Source organism: Globicephala melas, chromosome 1 (assembly GCF_963455315.2).
Source record: "Globicephala melas chromosome 1, mGloMel1.2, whole genome shotgun sequence".
NCBI lineage: Eukaryota > Metazoa > Chordata > Mammalia > Artiodactyla > Delphinidae > Globicephala > Globicephala melas.
In genome coordinates, this window is record NC_083314.1 from 138450493 (window position 1) to 138469702 (window position 19210).

General features: G+C 39.2%; 1 protein-coding gene across 1 annotated transcript in view; it reads left to right on the forward strand.

Moving 5' to 3' along the window:
- The window catches only part of MYSM1 (Myb like, SWIRM and MPN domains 1), a 40695-nt gene extending 34349 nt beyond the window's left edge, over positions 1-6346 (forward strand). The window contains exon 20 of the mRNA XM_030870305.2: positions 1688-6346. Within this exon, the coding sequence (XP_030726165.2) occupies positions 1688-1855 (168 nt within the window). The 3' untranslated portion in view covers positions 1856-6346. The remainder of the gene's footprint in view (positions 1-1687) is intronic.
- Positions 6347-19210: the final 12864 nt, after the last annotated feature.

The window sequence follows — 19210 nt, forward strand, 5'->3', positions numbered from 1 at the left end:
CATTATTATTGTACACAATGGAGAACATTTTTCTTATTTTATTAAATTCAAAAGTGCCATGTTTCCATTTAGCTTTAACAATTGATCATTTTTAAAAACGGTAGTATATATCTAACAATTTAATTTAAATGGTCATTTTACTTAACTTTCTGGTAGGAAAAAAGAGTCTTGAATTATTTTATTTCACTTCTAGTTTTGTTTCTGTGAGTATAATGAATTTCAGTAAGATTGGCAACATTGGTCTTTTCTTCCTTTGGTAACAGTTTGGGAATAGAAAATTTTTAAATTTCTTTTTATTTTTTATTTTTTATTTTTTTTTGGCTGCGTTGGGTCTTCATTGCTGCACATGGGCTTTCTCTGGTTGCAGCGAGCCGGGGCTACTCTTACTGCAGTGCACGGGCTTCTTATTGCAGTGGCTTCTCTTGTCGTGGAGCACGGGCTCTAGGTGGGCGGGCTTCAGTGGTTGCAGCATGCGGGCCCTAGAGCATGCAGCCTTCAGTAGTGTGGCACGCGGGCTCAGTAGTTGTGGCTCTCAGGCTTAGTTGTTCGTGGGATCTCCTGGGACCAGGGATCGAACCCATGTCCCCTGCATTGGCAGGCGGATTCTTAACCACTGTGCCACCAGGGAAGTCCCTCTTTTTAATATTTTTTACCCCCTCCTATTACAGCCACTTTTTCTTTGCTCTGTTGGAAGATTAATATGCACATAGACTAGGATGATAGACTCCATCATCCTATTTTTGAAATGGTAGAATCCTGTATTTTTATGTCCATAGATTTTTATCCCATAGGATGCATGGCTTTGTAAATAAAACTACTAAAAACAGAAGCAAAGTCACAAGTTTGTCCAAAGTAGAAAGCATCATACATGCAATTTCAGTTTTATCTCCTTATATAAAATCAGAAAGGAACTGCACCTCACCTCCTCTGGCCTCTACTGCGAGTCCCTGGCACTCTGGGCCAACGCCTGGCAGCTGCAGGCCCAGCTGGGTGTCCCCTCGGGCCCAGACTGCCCTCTGCTGACCCTGGTGGGGCTGGCTGTGTGCCACCAGGAGCTGGAGGACCCCGGGGAGTCCTGGGCACGCTGTGAGAAGGCCCTACAGCTGCTGGGGGACAAGAGCCCTCACCCTTTTCTGGTACCCTTTCTGGAGGCCACAGTGCAGCTCTCCTGGCACCTGGGCCTGGACAAATGCCAGTCAGAGGCCCGGCTCCAGGCCCTGCAAGAGGCAGGCCTGGTGCCACACCACCCCCCAGTCTCAAAGAATTACTCACTAAGGAGGTGCTGGACTAACATACCTAGATTTAAGGCCGCTGTGGGGAGAGGCGCTGCCCCAGGATGGGGGTGGGGTGAGGGCAGATGAGGACATGGACAGCAGTTGGGAGGCGCCTGGGGTCCTGGGAACCCATAGAAGTTCCACAAACAATTTGTAGCAGACTGAAGAATGTGCTGCTTCTGTTGAGCTGGGCTCAGGACAAGCTTTGCTAAGCATTCCTCAGCAATGGCTTCCTGCACTTCAGCTGTACAGTTATTAAACACATGTCTATCCTCAATCACCTTTAAGGAGAATGTTTCTCGTTTAAGCATTAGAAAATGGGAGATTTGGAAAGGGATAAAATAGTGATAGTGATGCAAACCCTCTTCTCACCACTTTTTGTGTTTAAATATAAAACTTTCCTTTTCAACTAGCTTTTGGAGTGTCTGAGGAAAACTCTGAGCAAAGTGGCCAATTGCTTCATTGCTGAAGAATTCTTGACTCAAATAGAAAATTTATTCCTTTCCAATTACAAAAGCCAGCCAGAGAATGGAGTGGCCAAAGAGAAGTGTGCTGTGGAGCCAAAGGCGCTGTTAACGTGACTATTTTAAAGTAAGACGTCTTAACCGCGACACAGTAGACCGTACTTTCAGAGTTATAGCCTTGAAATTATTGTAATTTAGTTAATAGTGGTACAGCTTTGATTTTTTGTGTGTGTGTGCTAGTTCACGAAATCCAAATTTTGCCACATAAACCATGTGACAAGAAAGAGATATGGACTGGGACTTGTTTTCATATGTGGCGCTTAGTCCTCCTCGGCCTGGTCAGCAGGGTGTGGACTGAAGGGCAGCCTCCCTGCTGTCTTCAGATTGATAAGTGCACTGTGTCTCAGATTTTTATTTCCCCCTGAACTAGTCATTCCAGTTTTGCTATCTCCTGTCTCGTGAGGAGCACTTCCATTCTTTTCATGTGTTTTGGTGAGGCTTGTTTATGGTTGCAAATGAGATACGGGTGGGTGGTCACAGCGTAATTAACATGGTTGAGAACTGCTGGTTTAATGAATCTAAGGACATGCTGTGGGAGGACAGGGGAGGCATCAGGAGAAAAATCTTCAAGACAGGAGATCTAAAGGAGAGAATCAAATTACCAGTTTTTTAATTACAGATATTTGCTTCCATTTTATTATATAACAACACTACTATAGGATATGCCATTTTCTCAGCTGAAACATTTTGTATGGATTTCAGATACATAACATAATAAGCTTCAACTATAGGTCCACTTATGTTCATTTGTGTGATAAAGGCTCGGTTAACTAGAACACAGGTAATCATAACTCTTAAACCAGACTTTTTTTTTTCCCCTACTACCTGCTATGAGGAAAAAGAGGCAGATTACAATAAAGCTTAAATAAATCAGACTTAATTTTAAAAACAAAAAATCCTTCCAGGACATACTATGTATTCTGCCCCGTTTCATATACTTGCTGAATCCAGAACAGGGATCAGTGGACTTTTTATGTAAAGGGGCAATTAGTCAGTAACTTAGGCTTTGCAGGCTACACACCATCTCTATCAGACATTCTTCTTTATGTTTTTTAACAGCGCTTTAAAAACATAAAACCATTCTTAGCTCATGAGCCTCACAGAAAACAGGTTGCTGGCCACTATCTTCCAAACCCTGCTCCAGAGAATTGCAAACATTTAGAATTTATTTTCAAATGCATGAGCCTGAGACATTGAAAGGTCTTGCATCATCTTCAAACAACAATAAAACTAAAAATTGTGATTTACATTTAAATTTGTTTTCAAATGGAAGTTAGTAGTGATGCTGCCTGATTTATTCTGATAGATTTTAGTTTAATTCTGTTAACTAAAGAATTGACTTATGTCCTTTTCCCAAGCATTCTTATTAATATCAGTTTTATTACTTCTAATCTGCATATGATTCTGTATTTTTACCTTTTTTGGTTTAATGAACATCCAAGGAAAATAAGTCAGTATTGGAAGGAGCAGTGAGCCAGTTTTAGATGACCTGGGTCTTGACTCAACCTTGTGATTTGAGGGATATAGTTTACCTTCTCTGGGCCTAAATTCATGTGTAACCGAGGTCTAAATTATCTACCCTGCATCCTTTCAGGTCTAAAATCTTATGATTCACTCTGATTGTTGGACTTACCCACCTGGAGCTTGTATTTTGAGATGTTACAGTTCCCAAATTAATGAATGTTTTTAAAGAAAAATGGTAGTATTTTCCATTTTTCTATATGTATTTAGGATAAACGGTGAAACATAACTTACAAAGCAGTTACTTTTGGGACTGGGCTTATTAGAGCTATAGACCAAGAATCAGGAAACCTGAGTTCTTACCCTAATTCTTTTACCAGCTTTGTTGTGTGGCAGTGGTAAGATCACATAAACTTCTGGACCTCAGAATCTTCACCTATAATTCAAGGGCAGAAAGTCTGTGATTCTGTAAAAGGGTAGTGATTTGTTCCTTTCTACCCCTCCTTTTGACATACTTTCTTCGTTGTATCAGGAACAGATCCTAGAAAGTGGTATTAGTTAGCTTTCTTGCTTGACATTTCCCAGTAATATTGATGAATTGGGGTTGGAAAATAGTGGAAATTGATAAAAGTTCTGTTCTCAGTCTGGGTCCTCTGCATGCTAGTGGTTCACCACATTTAGTAACCTAAGCCATACTGTGAGGAGCTCTCAAAGGTGGTAATATTCAGAGTTTAGAGCTTTGAGAGAACAGTTTTTAAAATAATACTTTTTTTTCTCATGATAGAATACATTTATGAGAAAATATTTTTTAAAAAGCAGAGAGCACAGTTAACATTTTGGTATAAATCTTTCCCCATTTTTTTTTTTGCATCATGTAATTTTACATTAAAATCTGATATCTTCCTCCCCTCCTTCCTCATTCATTGTTTTTTTTTTTTTCTCATCATATTCTTAAAACATTTTTGTAACTACAGGTGCCCACATTCATGTCACTGCCAACCTTGGCCTGCTGAGGGCAGTAGGAGCCAGGCCTTGAGAAGCACAGAGGAAGTCTAGGGCTGAGGGTGGCAGTGTAATGCAGGAAGTTTAGGAGGCAGGGTCTCAGAGGGAAACCTACCTCTAGTAATGTTTACAGAGTGAAGATGGGACTTGAAAACATCCAAGTCTCTTCATCCTGATTTGGTTCTTTCTTTTGCACAGTGACAATAAAATAATGAGCTTAATTTATTTTCCTTTTCCAGCTTGCCTGGTGGAAATTGACACAAATACTTCACTCGTATTTGACCTAGCACTCTTAAAAATCTAATCCCAAAGTAACATTCAAAAAAAGAAAAATCAGTGGAATAAGACCCACAAGATCAGACTCTCCTTACCCCTCTGTAATTTTAGCCTTGAACCATTGGCCCTCAAAGCAGCTTTATGATTTTCATAGGCCTTAGACACTTTTGCCTTCTTAGGCCTCTTCTTGCATAAAAAATTAGAAATTAATGTTACAGTTGCATTTGTATAAAATGAATTTTATATATAAACACATCCTTAAATCTAAAAGTTTGGTTTTTTTCTTATGAATTTAAAAGAAATTAAAACATTTTGGGGGGCCTCTAAATGTATTATGGGCCTGAGACCTGGTGCGTAATAGATAAGTTGGCCCTGCCTATACTCTGAAGGGTGCTATTGGGAAAATGGCAGTCACTACCCTCTCCCCTATAAGCCCACCTCACAAACCCTAGAGGAGCTTTGCCACACAGCCAAGAACATTGCAATATCTGCAGCTTTAGATCCATAGACTTGAACTTTGTTCTTTACTGATGTGACCAAAATTCAGGAGTGTTACTTGGGACCATTCATCCCCCAAAGAACGATAGGCCGCTGTGGCTAACTTCAGTTTTCAGGTAAATATTTTATTCTATTCTTAATCAATAGTTTTGAAACTCATGCCACATGTCCTGCCGTCTTTTCTTCCTGCATTTCCCTCAAGCCCTTTATTTTCATCCTCACTCCCTCACTTCTTACCTGACAGTGTATAGGTACAAGATCCTTCACTGTCATGTGTTGAAAGCAGGGCCTGAAGAATAGAGTTGAACAAACCCATTCATATTTCCCAGAAGCTGACTAATGCTGCCCCAGCCCTCTCTTCATAACTTTCCTCCCCCAAAGGACTGGGGCAAGGGCTGTGACATGCAGACCATCTGGGCAGCAGAGGAGGCTGTGGTCTCAGCATGCCAACCTGAGTGGGCTTCCTGCTCTTCAGTTTACCTTCTTCTTTGTCTTGCTGGGTCCTAATGAAGTGAGCTGGAGGACCTGGAGGAACTGATGCAGTCAGGAGGCCCTAGAACTGATGCTTTGTTCTGTCCCTACAAAAGAGCCATAGGACACCTGGCCACCCGGAAGGTAGCTACCATCCTCAGGTCATCAACAAGCATCCAGTTGGTGGGTTTCTCAGTAGAAATTAAGTCAGGGTACCCAAATGTTGTGGGTTTTTTTTTTTTTTTTTTACCTACACTCTTCTCTACCCAGAGCTAGGCACTAAATCTATAGAGTCACAGATTATGACATTTAGGAAAACTTTTTTCTCACAAGCACGAAGAGAAAAGCACATACATTTGTAACATCATCTGTTTCATCAGGGTTAATACAAAATTTAACAAAGAAATTTGATCTGCATCTCCAATTTACCAGTGGTTTAATAGTTTTCTTACAAATTAATACCACATTTTGAAATATTTCCAGAAAATCACTGTGGAGAATAATGTAATATACTTTAGCTTAATTCCTGACCTTTTCTTAAATGGTTTTATGTGTGCTGTTCCCCCAAACTCTTTGTTTTTTCATTTAACCTATAATTTGTGCTTTCTGGTATTTTCTAAATCTTATCTTTTAAGCTACCTTAAATCCTTTCTGGAGCAAGGCAAAGAATAAATATGTCATCCCCCCTAAGTCAGGAGAAAGTCAGAATATCCCAGAGAAGCTGTGATTATGCCAGGGGCTCTATACCAAACTAAATTTGAACAGGTAAAATGAACTCATGGTATCTGGGTTGTTTTATTTTTATACCTTTGACTATATTTATGAATATATTCATAGGAACTTTAATTTCAGCAAAAAATGCCTGATCTGCCGTCTTTGAGGTTTCCTGGGGTACTCTCTTAGGAATTAAGAAGTATGTTAATTATGATTTTATAGTTTGTATTCCTGTTTCATAGGTTACCACAGAACATTTGTTTCAACCTATGGATTATAAAATAGTATTTAGATTGTAGCATGATTTAAATAGATAGGTCATATATATCTTTAAATTTGTGGATTTGATGTGTAAATTGTGTATTATGTATAAGTTTACTATGATTATTGGTAAACCTGTTGCTCTTGTTTTCCCCAGATGTTATCAGTGTTTATGGATTTCTTTATTAGTTTGAATTTTGGAATGTTCTGTAATAAGATATAATGATTTCAACTATTTTGTGCTTTTAAATATGCCATGTTGTCTATATCTGTAATAAAGAATATTGTAAATATTAATGTTTGTACAATTATTAAAGCTTTTCTTCAAAATGATTGAACTCTCCTCCTTGTACTTATTTTATGTACTGTGACATAAAATATATCATTTTGAGCTTTGGGGTTTTAGCTTGTAAAATTTAAAGGGAAACATTCTGAAGATTCTATATAAATAAAATTTTGAAAGTAAAGTGGTGAATCATTTGGTTGCTTTCTAAATCAGCAGCAGCATGGACACTGAATTACAAACAATGCCCCATTAATTCAGCAAACATTTGTTGAGCATTGTAGGGGCACAAAGATGAATGTCTTGCTTGCTTTCCACAAGAATCCTACTACCTACTACCTAATAAGTGGGCAACATAAAACCTAACATAGGTAGCTAAGACACTAGGATACAAACTGAACTGATTATAAATGCCTGTAAGACTTCAAGGGTCAGAGGTGTTTAGATAAATGAGAATTCTCTAGAATGTAAGCAGTGAGATTAATTGCTTGGAAGAGATCGCCTTTAAACCAAAATGACATTTGGGGAAGATGTTCTGTAGGGAAGTGATCTTAGAGCATAGGCATGGAGGTAAGGAATGAAAAAAGATTTAGAGTGGCGAGCCTTTGGCCAGAGGGTAGGGTACATGAAGATGTTAATTATGAAGGTAATTCACATTCAGTCAACTAAGGATACGAAAGGTATAAATTAACAGAAAATTCTCACCTTAGAATTAACTCATTAACTGGTCTTTAACTTCCCAGTCCTTATTTTCTGCAAAACCTATCAATTTCAAAAACAGAACAGGATCAGACTTGTGTATATTCAGTACATATGTATCTTCAATGTCTGTCCTTTTATTGAGGACTTCTTTCCATCTCAGCACATAAACATCTGTTCATTCCTTGCAAGAGGTACATAGCATTCTGTAGTATAGATGTGCCATAATTAATTTGATCAGTTTTCAACTGATGAACTTTAGATGTTCCCATTTTTCTATGAAAAATAACTTTTGTTTGCACACTTCTAAAATTTCTCTGAATAGATTCCTAGGTGCTTAATTGCTAGATAAAGATCTATGTACCCCTTACATTTTGTTAGTATCTACAAAAAAAATTTTCAATGTCCACAAGCTAATTTTTCTCATAGTAGTACAGCCACGTTCATCATCTTGTTTACAGAACCAATTTGAATTCAGGCTCCTAAATGAAAGTAATTTAGGTGGCAAAGTATAATAAAATCCTAGGAGTGCTAATTCCACGAGGCTGTACAGCTGTTATGGATTCCTGCTAATTAAGCATTTGCTATAATTTTCTGATTGGCCAGCGTCATAGCCTGTAGCTCCAGACCAGCATTGTCCCACAATCCAATTTGTACTGTAATAATGGTTTTTCTTACTGTTGCTGATGTGTTTCTACATCAATGATTCTCAATTATCTTCCTATAGAATGCTAGCTTAAATACAATATTGTCCATATTTGCAAAGAGATATAGCTAAATAAAAAACTTGCTTTTGTCTTCCATATTTTCCCTGCTATCAAAAACGAACCTTATCAGTTAATAACTCTGATAGCTGTTACTGGGTATAATCCATGATTCCTCTCCCACCTTCCCCCATTAACAAGTTCACCTCAAAATACGGAAGAATTGGACAGTTTCTGAAAGCGAGTTCACTGCTTAGTTCATTTTACCTAGATTAGTGATCATTGAACATTCTTTTGTTCCAAAACACCTCATAATTAGGACTCAGCAGTAACTGTGGCATCTTGAACCATCAATAACCAGAAGATTGTCCACATCAGACTCCCTTTGTGTAACAAAATAAAGGAAATCTTGATAAGACCTTTTTCAGAACCATCTTCCTAATCACAAAACAATGAGTAGACTAATCTTCTCTGTCACAACCCCCCGCCCCCACCCCCAACCCCCCGCACCGCCAGACAGAGAGAGACAGGGAGATTCCTTTCAGGCAAAACCTCTAATTAGATTGCAACGTCACAGATTTGGAGAGTATGTTAGGATAATTAAAGCTAGCTGCTAGAACAAACCACCCCTAATTTTCAGTGTCTTAACACTGTAGGTTTATTTCTCACACAAAGTGCACTGCAGCTGTTCTGATTGGGTGGCTCCCCTGAGCAGCTCAACTCCCACAGGTAATTCGGGTACCCAGATTCCTTTCACATGTAGCTCTGGCATCTTGTGACTCTAAGTAGCACAGGTGTAATCCATTTGAGGACAGGTCGAGAAAAAACAGAATCACACATGATAATTGACCTTGGCTTGGAGTACACACATCGGTTTTGCTCACATTTCTTTAAGAACTAGTCATATGGTCCTACGTTGATGCCAAGAGGGGCTGCTCAATGGAGTCCTGATTGCACAGCTGCTTCACAAGATTCTACACTGTGGAAGGAGAACACGAATCTTTGTTAGTGACTAGCCATCTCTGTTACAGATGGCTAAGGTTGGTTTTATAAAATGTTATGAATTCATCTTCAAATGGACTTTAAATTACTGTGCCAGAGCCCTAGTATTAAAAGAAAATGGATAACGTATCCGCCTAAAATCAAAGAATCTTAAAAGTTGCAAAGGACCTTGGAAACGTTTAGGCTTAGAGTTCTATCTTCTAATATGAAGAAACCGAGGTCCATGGAAATGAAGCAAGGCATCGCCCAGTCATACAGTCAAGTTTGTAGAAAGGCTACGTCTAGAAAAACCACAGTTTTGCTATTGCACCATTCTTTTGAGTGATTCCAAATTATTTTTAATTTCATGGCATAAAGAACTACTCTGAAGATATGTGCAATTCAAATCTTCAATATAATTTATGTTTTAATTTAAAATGTAATTTTGTCTTTCAGAACTGCAAGATCTAATAAATGCCCAGAACATGACTTTTATGGAAAAGTTGACTAAAGAATTACTATTAGAAGTGATATAATTAATGGCCCTTTATTAGCTTTAATCTAAGATTAGCTTTATTAGCTTTATCTAAGATTAACGAACCCCAAATCTTTGCTGTTAGCTTATAAATCCACAAAGCTACATTTGTTCAATCTTTTTAATGAAAATGTTGATATCTAAAGCCATTAGAGGGCCCTCCATCACAGTCTATGAGCACGATGATCTCAGCCCTGCAGTGTTGATTGGCTTTACAAAGTCAGAGAAGGTTGTACATCAGGCTGAATGTGTAAACACTGTAAATCATTTGGTTGCCTAGTGCCTTGACATTGTGTGATCTTGGGGTGAGCATCCTTGTTTCATGGTATCTACAGTGTAGCCATTTTCATTTCTCAAGGTTTCATTTTGAAGGTATTATAATAATAGCATCATCCATTTATAGTTACAGTTCTAAATGCTATACAAAACAGTATAACATTTAATCCCCACAACAACGCTGAAAGAAGTTTCATTATCCCCATTTTAAACTTAGCTTTAGGAGACTGGTACAAGATGTTGGAGTAGAAGGATGTGCGCTCACTCTCTCTCGCAAGAGCACCAGAATCACAAGTAACTGCTGAACAATCATCGACAGGAAGACACTGGAACTCACCAAAAAAAGACACCCCACATCCAAAGAAAAAGGAGAATCCTCAGTGAGACAGTAGGAGGGGCACAATCACAATAATCACAATAATATCAAATCCCCTAACTGCTGGGTGGGTGACTCACAAATTGGAGAACAATTATATCACAGAAGTCCACCCACTGGATTGAAGGTTCTGAGCACCATGTTAGGCTTCCCAACCTGGGGGTCTGGCAACAGGAGGAGGAATTCCCTCCTCCCAGAGAATCAGACTTTGAAGGCTAGACGGATTTGATTGCAGGACTTTGACAGGACTGGGGGAAACAGAGACTCCACTCTTGGAAGGCACACACAAAGTAGTGTGTGCATCAGGACCCAGGGGAAGGAGTAGTGACACCATAGGAGACTGAAGCAGACCTACCTGGTTGTGTTGGAGGATCTCCTGCAGAGGCAGGGGAAGGCTATGTCTCACAATGGGGACACGGACACTGGCAGCAGAAGTTCTGGAAAGTACTACTTGGCAGGAGCCCTCCCAGAGTCTGCCATTGGCCCCTCCAAAGAGCCTGCAGGCTCCAGTGTTGGGTCACCTCAGGCCAAACAACCAACAGAGAGGGAACTCAGCCCCACCCATCAGCAGACAAGTGGATTAAAGTTTTACTGAGCTCTGCCCACCAGAGCAATACCCAGCTCTACCCACCACAAGTCCCTTCCATCAGGAAGCTTGCACAAGCCCCTTAGATAGCCTCACCCACCAGAGGGCAGACAGCAGAAGCAAGAAGAACTACAATCCTTCAGCCTGTGAAAGAAAACCACATTCACAGAAAGATAGACAAAATGAAAAGGCAGAGGAATATGTACCAGATGAAGGAACAAGATAAAACCCAGGAATATCAACTAAATGAAGTGGAACTAGGCAATGTTCCAGAAAAAAAAAACTCAGAATAATGATGGTGAAGATGATCCAGGACCTTGAAAAAGAATGGAGGCAAAGATCAAGAAGATGCAAGGAATGTTTAACAAAGACCTAGAAGAATTAAAGAACAAACACCTACAAGAATAAAAGAACAAACAAACAGAGATGAACAGTACAATAACTGAAATGAAAAACACACGAGAAGGAATCAATAGCAGAATAACTGAGGCAGAAGAACAGATAAATGACCTGGAGGACAGAATGGTGGAAATCACTGCCACAGAACAGAAGAAAAAAGAACGAAAAGAAATGAAGACAGCCTAAGAGACCTCTGGGACAACATTAAACACACCAACATCAACATTATAGGGGTCCCAGAAGGAGAAAAGAGAAAGAAAGGACCTCAGAAAATATTTTAAAAGATTATAGTCGAAAACTTCCCTAACATGAAAAAGAAAATAGCTACCCAAGTCCAGGAAGCACAGAGAGTCCCAGGAAAGATAAACCCAAGGTTAAACATGCCGAGACACATAGTAATCAAACTGACAAAAATTAAAGACAAAGAAAAATTATTAAAAGCAACAGGGAAAAATGACAAATAACATACAAGGGAACTCCCATAAGGTTAACAGCTGATTTCTCAGCAGAAACTCTACAAGCCAGAAGGGAGTGGCATGATATATTTAAAGTGATGAAAGGGAAGAACCTACAGCCAAGATTACTCCACCCAGCAAAGATCTCATTCAGATTTGATGGAGATTGAAAGCTTTACAGACAAGCAAAAGCTAAGAGAATTCAGCAACACCAAACCAGCTCTACAACAAATGGTAAAGGAAATTCTCTAAGTAGGAAACACAAGAGAAGAAAACGACCTACAAAACAAACCGAAAACAATTAAGAAAATGGTAATAGGAACATACATATTGATAATTACCTTAAACGTGAGTGGATCAAATGCTCCAACCAAAAGACACAGGCTCGCTGAATGGATACAAAAACAAGACCCCTATATATGCTGTCTACAAGAGACCCACTTCAGACCTAGGGACATATACAGACTGAAACTGAGGGGAGGGAAAAGGTATTCCATGTAAATGGAAATCAAAAGAAAGCTGCAGTAGCAATACTCATATCAGATAAAATAGACTTTAAAATAAAGAATGTTACAAGAGACAAGGAAAGGCACTACATAATGATCAAGGGATCAATCCAAGAAGAAGATATAACAATTATAAATATATATGCACCCAACACAGGAGCACCTCAATACATAAGGCAAATGCTAACAGCTGTAAAAGAGGAAATTGACAGTAACACAATAATAGTGGGGGACTTTAATACCTCACTGACACCAATGGAGAGATCATCCAGACAGAAAATTAATAAGGAAACACAAGCTTTAAATGACACAATAGACCAGACAGGTTTAATTGATACTTATAGGACATTCCATCCAAAAACAGCAGATATCACTGTTTCTTCTCAAGTGCGCACAGAACGTTCTCCAGGATATATCACATCTTGGGTCACAAAACAAGCCTCAGTAAGTTTAAGAAAATTGAAACCATATCAAGCATCTTTTCTAACCACAATGCTATGAGATTAGAAATCAATTACAGGGAAAAAAAATGTAAAAACCCCAAACACATGGAGGTTGAACAATACGTTACTAAATAACCAAGAGATCACTGAAGAAATCAAAGAGGAATTCAAAAATTACCTGGAGGGCTTCCCTGGTGGCGCAGTGGTTGGGGGTCCGCCTGACAGTGCGGGGGATGCGGGTTCGTGCCCCGGTCCGGGAGGATCCCGCGTGCCACGGAGCGGCTGGGCTCGTGGGCCGTGGCCGCTGGGCCTCCGCGTCCGGAGCCTGTGTTCCGCGGCGGGAGAGGCCACAACAGTGAGAGGCCCGCGTACCGCAAAAAAAAAAAAAAAAAAAAAAAAAAATTACCTGGAGACAAATGACAACAAAAACACGATGATCCAAAACCTATGGGATGCAGCAAAAGCAGTTCTAAGAGGGAAGTTTAGAGCAATGCAATCCTACCTCAAGAAACAAGAAAAACCACAATCGAAGCTTACACCTAAAGGAACTAGAGAAACAAGAACAAACAAAACCCAAAGTTAGTAGAAGGAAAGAAATCATAAAGATCAGAGCAGAAATAAATGAAATAGAAACAAAGAAAACAATAGCAAAGATCAATAAAGCGAAAAGCTGGTTCTTTGAGAAGATAAACAAAATTGATAAAACTTTAGCCAGACTCATCAAGAAGAAGAGGTAGAGGACTCAAATCAATAAAATTAGAAATGAAAAAGAAGTTACAATGGACATTGCAGAAATACAAAGCATCCTGAGAGACTACTACAAGCAACTCTATGCCAATAGAATGGACAACCTGGAAGAAATGGACAAATTGTTAGAAAGGTATAACCTTCCAAGACTGAAGGAGGAAGAAATATAAAATATGAACAGACCAATCACAAGTAATTGAAACTGTGATAAAAATTCTTCCAACAAACAAAAGTCCAGGACCAGATGGCTTCACAGGTGAATTCTATCAAACATTTAGAGAAGAGCTAACACCCATCCTTCTCAAACTCTTCTAAAAAAATTGCAGAGGAAGAATCACTCCCAAACTCATTCTACGAGGCCACCATCACCTTGATACCAAAACCAGACAAAGATACTACAAAAAAAATTACAGACCAATATCACTGATGAATATAGACGCAAACGTCCTCAACCAAATACTAGCAAACAGAATCCAACAACACATTAAAAGGATCATACACCATGACCAAGTGGGATTTATCCCAGGGATACAACGATTCTTCACTATATGCAAATTAAGCAATGTGATACATCATATTAACCAATTGAAGAATAAAAACCATATGATCATCTCAATAGATGCAGAAAAAGCTTTTGACAAAATTCAACACCCAGTTATGATAAAAGCTCTCCAGAAAGAGGGCATAGAGGGAACCTACCTCAACATCATAAAAGCCACATACAACAAACTCACAACCAGCATCATTCTCAATGGTGAAAAACTGAAAGCATTTCCTCTAAGATCAGGAACAAGACAAGGATGTTCGTTTTCACTACTCTTATTCAACATAATTTTGGAAGTCCTAGCCACAGCAGTCAGAGAAGAAAAAGAAATAAAAGTAATACAAATTGGAAAAGAAGAAGTAAATCTGTCACTGTTTGCAGATGACATGATACTATACATAGAAAATCCTAAAGATGGCACGAGAAAACTACTAGAGCTAATCAATGAATTTGGTAAAGTTGTAGGATACAAAATTAATGCACAGAAAGCTCTTCCATTCCTATACACTAATAACAAAAGATCAGAAAGAGAAATTAAGGATACAGTCCCATTCACCATTACAACAAAAAGAATAAAATACCAAGGAATAATCCTACCTAAGGAGGTAAAAGACCTTACTCAGAAAACGATAAGACACTGATGAAAGAAATCAAAGATGACACAAACAGATGGAGAGGTATAACATGTTCTTGGATTGGAAGGATCAATATTTTGAAAATAACTATACTACACAAAGCAATCTGCAGATTCAATGCAATCACTATCAAATTACCAATGGCATTTTTTACAGAACTAGAATAAAACAATCTTAAAATTTGTATGGAGACACAAAAGACTCCAAATAGCTGAAACAATCTTGAGGGTGAAAACAGAGTTGAAGTAATCAGTCTCTCTGATTTCAGACTATACTACAAAGCTACAGTAATCAAGACAATATGGTACTGGCACAAAAACAGAAATATAGATCAATGGAACAGGATAGAAAGCCCAGAGATAAACCCACGTACCTATGGTCAATTAATCTATGACAAAGGAGGCAAGAATATACAATGCAGAAAAGACAGTCTCTTCAATAATTGGTGCTGGGAAAACTGGACAGCTACGTGTAAAATAATTAAATTAGAACACTCCCTAACACCATACACAAAAATAAACTCATAATGGATTAGAGACTTAAATGTAAGACTGGACACTATAAAACTATTAGAGGAAAACATAGGAAGAATACTCTTTGACATAAGTCAAAGCAAGATCCCTTTTGACCCACCTCCTAGAGTAATGGAAATAAAACCAAAAATAAACAAATGGGACCTAATGAAACTTAAAAGCTTTTGCACAGCAAAGGAAACTATAATTAAGACGAAAAGACAACCCTCAGAATGGTAGCAAATATTTGCAAATGAAGCAGAAGATAAAGGATTAACCTCCAAAATATACAAACAGCTCATGTAGCTCAATATTAAAAAAACAAACAACCCAATCAAAAAATAGGCAGAAGACCTAAATAGACATTTTTCCAACGAGGACATACAGATGGCACATGAAAAGCTGCTCAACATCACTAATTATTAGAGAAATGCAAATCAAAACTACAATGAGGTATCACCTCGCACCAGTTAGAATGGGCATCATCAGAAAATCTACAAATAACAAATGTTGGAGGAGGTGTGGAGAAAAGGGAACCCTCTTTCAGTGTTGGTAGGAATGTAAATTAATACAGCCACTATGGAGAACAGTATGGAGGTTCCTTAAAAAACTAAAAATAGAATTACCATATGACCCAGCAATCTCACTACTGGGCATATACCCAGAGAAAACCATAAATCAAAAAGACACATGCACCCCAATGTTCATTGCAGCACTATTTACAATAGCCAGGTCATGGAAGCAACCTAAATGCCCATCAACAGATGAATGGATAAAGAAGTTGTGGTACATATATACAATGGAATATTACTCATCCATAAAAAAGAACAAAATTGTGTCATTTGTAGAGACATCGATGGATCTAGAGACTGTCATACAGAGTGAAGTAAGTCAGAAAGAGAAAAAGAAATATCGTATATTAACGCATATATGTGGAACCTAGAAAAATGGTACAGATGAATCCGTTTGCAAGGCAGAAATAAAGACACAGATGTAGAGAATGAACGTATGGGTACAAAGGGGGGAAAGTGGGGGCATGTTCTGGCGGTGCTGGGATCAATTGCGAGATTGGGATTGACATATATACACTAATATGTATAAAATAGATAACTAATAAGAACCTGCTGCTATAAAAAAAATTAATTAAATTTAAAAAAATAATATAAAATAAACTTAGCTTTAGGGAATTCCCTGGAGGTCCAGTGGTTAGGACTTGGTGCTTTCACTGCCAAGGGCTCGGGTTCAATCACTGGTTGGGGAACTAAGATCCCGCAAGCTGCATGGCACAGCCAAAGATAGATAGATAGATAGATAGATAGATAGATAGATAGATAGATAGATAGATAGATAGATATAGATAGGTAGATGATAGATAGACAGATAGATAGATATATAGATAGGTAGATGATAGATAGATAGATAGATATAGATAGGTAGATGATAGATAGATAGATATAGATAGGTAGATGATAGATAGACAGATAGATAGATATATAGATAGGTAGATGATAGATAGATAGATAGATATAGATAGGTAGATGATAGATAGATAGATATAGATAGGTAGATGATAGATAGATATAGATAGGTAGATGATAGATATAGATAGATAGGTAGATGATAGATATAGATAGGTAGATGATAGATAGATAGATATAGATAGGTAGATGATAGATAGATAGATAGATTATAAACTTAGCTTTAGAATGTTTAGGTAACTTACCCAAGGTCTTGCAGTGAGAAGTAGCAAAAACAGAATTCAAACTGAGATCCATGATTCTACAATCAGCTCTCCAAACTATCATGTTATTGGTTTCAGAGCTGCAAGAAACCTAAGGAACAATTTAGTTCAATCTCTTCATTTTTGGATGAGAGAACTAATACCCAAAGATGAGAAGTGACTTGTCCAAGTCACAAACCCAGTCAAGGCCAGATTGGGAAGTCAAGGTCTTCCCATTGCCAGGGCTCCTGGATCACACCTCATGGGAATCCCTGACTTCTCTGCATAACCAAAGAAATCCTGTGCTCATAGACTCTGCACCACATTGTACCCTAACACAGCCGATTAAGCCATGGGATTATTAGTCTGTTACCTAAGAACAGAAGAAATGGGCCTCATGGATAGAAATTTGCTCCAACATGGTTCCCTGTCTTTTCCATTACAGCCAAGCCTGGGAGAAGTGAATTCATAAAAACACCTTGCATTTTTAAAAGTAATTAATCTCTCTGCCTCCAATAGGTCCCCCTGCCTCCTCCATACTGCAGCCAGAAGGATTTTTTTTATGAAGCACAAATATGAGCATGTCATTTCTTGGTTAAAATTCTCCAATGGCTCACCAAGCTTTCTGCACCAAGTCCAACATGGAAGCTGAGAAGACCATTATGATGTGCCCTTAACCATTCTCCACCTCACCTCTTACGAGCCCCCCAGCCCTTCCAATCCAACACACACACACACACACACACTTGAACTCTTTGCTCTAGTCATACTGAACCACTGGGTGAATCCAAACACATGCAGCTCCACCCTGCAGCCTATCCATGCCTTTCCCCTACTTGGGACACCTCCCCTTGTCCCACCGTTGTCTTACTTCTTTGTGAACTTCAAACTCAAACACCACCTCTGCCCTAGAAGCCTGCTCTTCATTATTCTACTCTTCCACTCTTCCCTCCAGACTGGGTTGATCCTTTCAGCTGAGCCCCTCTGACACCCTCTTCTTACCTCAGTCACGGCCCCAAGCACGCTGGCTTTCACTTGTCTCTGCTTTTCTGCTACGTTCACGGTCCTGTGAGCTTCTGACTAGCATGGACCCTAACTTTTTAAACTTTGTATCCGCAGTGCCTACTATGATACCTAGCATGAATTAATAAGGCACCAAATGGCAGTTTGATGAATGAATAAAGGATTGAATGAATGAAAGAAAACAATAAGAAAAAACGGAAGGCAGATCTTTTGGCGGGGGGCAGGGGCGAATCAGTTTTTTCACACTCAGATGCCAGGTGTTTTTGTTTCCTATTATAAGGAGGAAAAAAGAATTGAGGCAGGAATGTTTGTTCCGAAAATGAGCCCCAGAGTGGGGCGGAGGGCAGGTGAAGCAGAGGGCCTGGGAGAAGCAGCATCTCTTCATTAGCGTAAGTGCGTTGAGAGCTTCTAGAGACATGAATCAACCGATTAGCAAGGGTCGCTTGCTCCAGAAGACACATCCTCCTGCAGTTTCCTCAGAAACACAAAGACAGGTGAGATCATAAAACTATAAATGTAACTGCATTTTCTCATCAAAAGTGCAACAGAACTTGGATAATTATGAGGCTTCAGTAACTTTACCATTTTACATCCTGTGTATTTTCATCACTGAAAGCTGGTGGGGGGGAGGGGTGGTGCTCAATCACTCTGATCCATCACATCGTGTTCTTTTCCGTGGCACCTACACATGGAGAAATCAACTCGGAGTGGTAGAGCAGGCAGTGAGATAGCCTCCATTTCAAGACGACAAAGATGCCTTGGTAATTTGAGGTCAGGCAGCGAAGTGGGCTCCCTATTCTGTGGGCAAGTGGTATTTCTCTGTCAGGCAAATGGGGACCACAGGGCATCATCCTTAGACCTGGCTGAGTGGTGCAGGTGAGGCAGCGGCAGCTCACATCCAAGCCCTTTCTCCACTTTGATGGATGCCCTTGAACAGCACTATCTTTTCATCCAGGGAGCCAGCATAGCCCCAGGCGAAAGGGAGGGTGACCTAAGTGTCCACTGACAGATGAATGGATAAAGAAGAGGTGGCATATATATATACAATGGAATATTACTCAGCCATAAAAAGAAACGAAATTGAGTCATTTGTAGTGAGGTGGATGGACCTAGAGAGTCTGTCATACGGAGTGAAGTAAGTCAGAAAGAGAAAAACAAATACCATATGCTAACACATATATATGGAATCTAAAAAACAAAGGTTCTGAAGAACTTAGGAGCAGGATAGGAATAAAGATGCAGACGTAGAGAATGGACTTGAGGACATGGGGAGGGGGAAGGGTAAGCTGGGATGGAGTGGGAGGT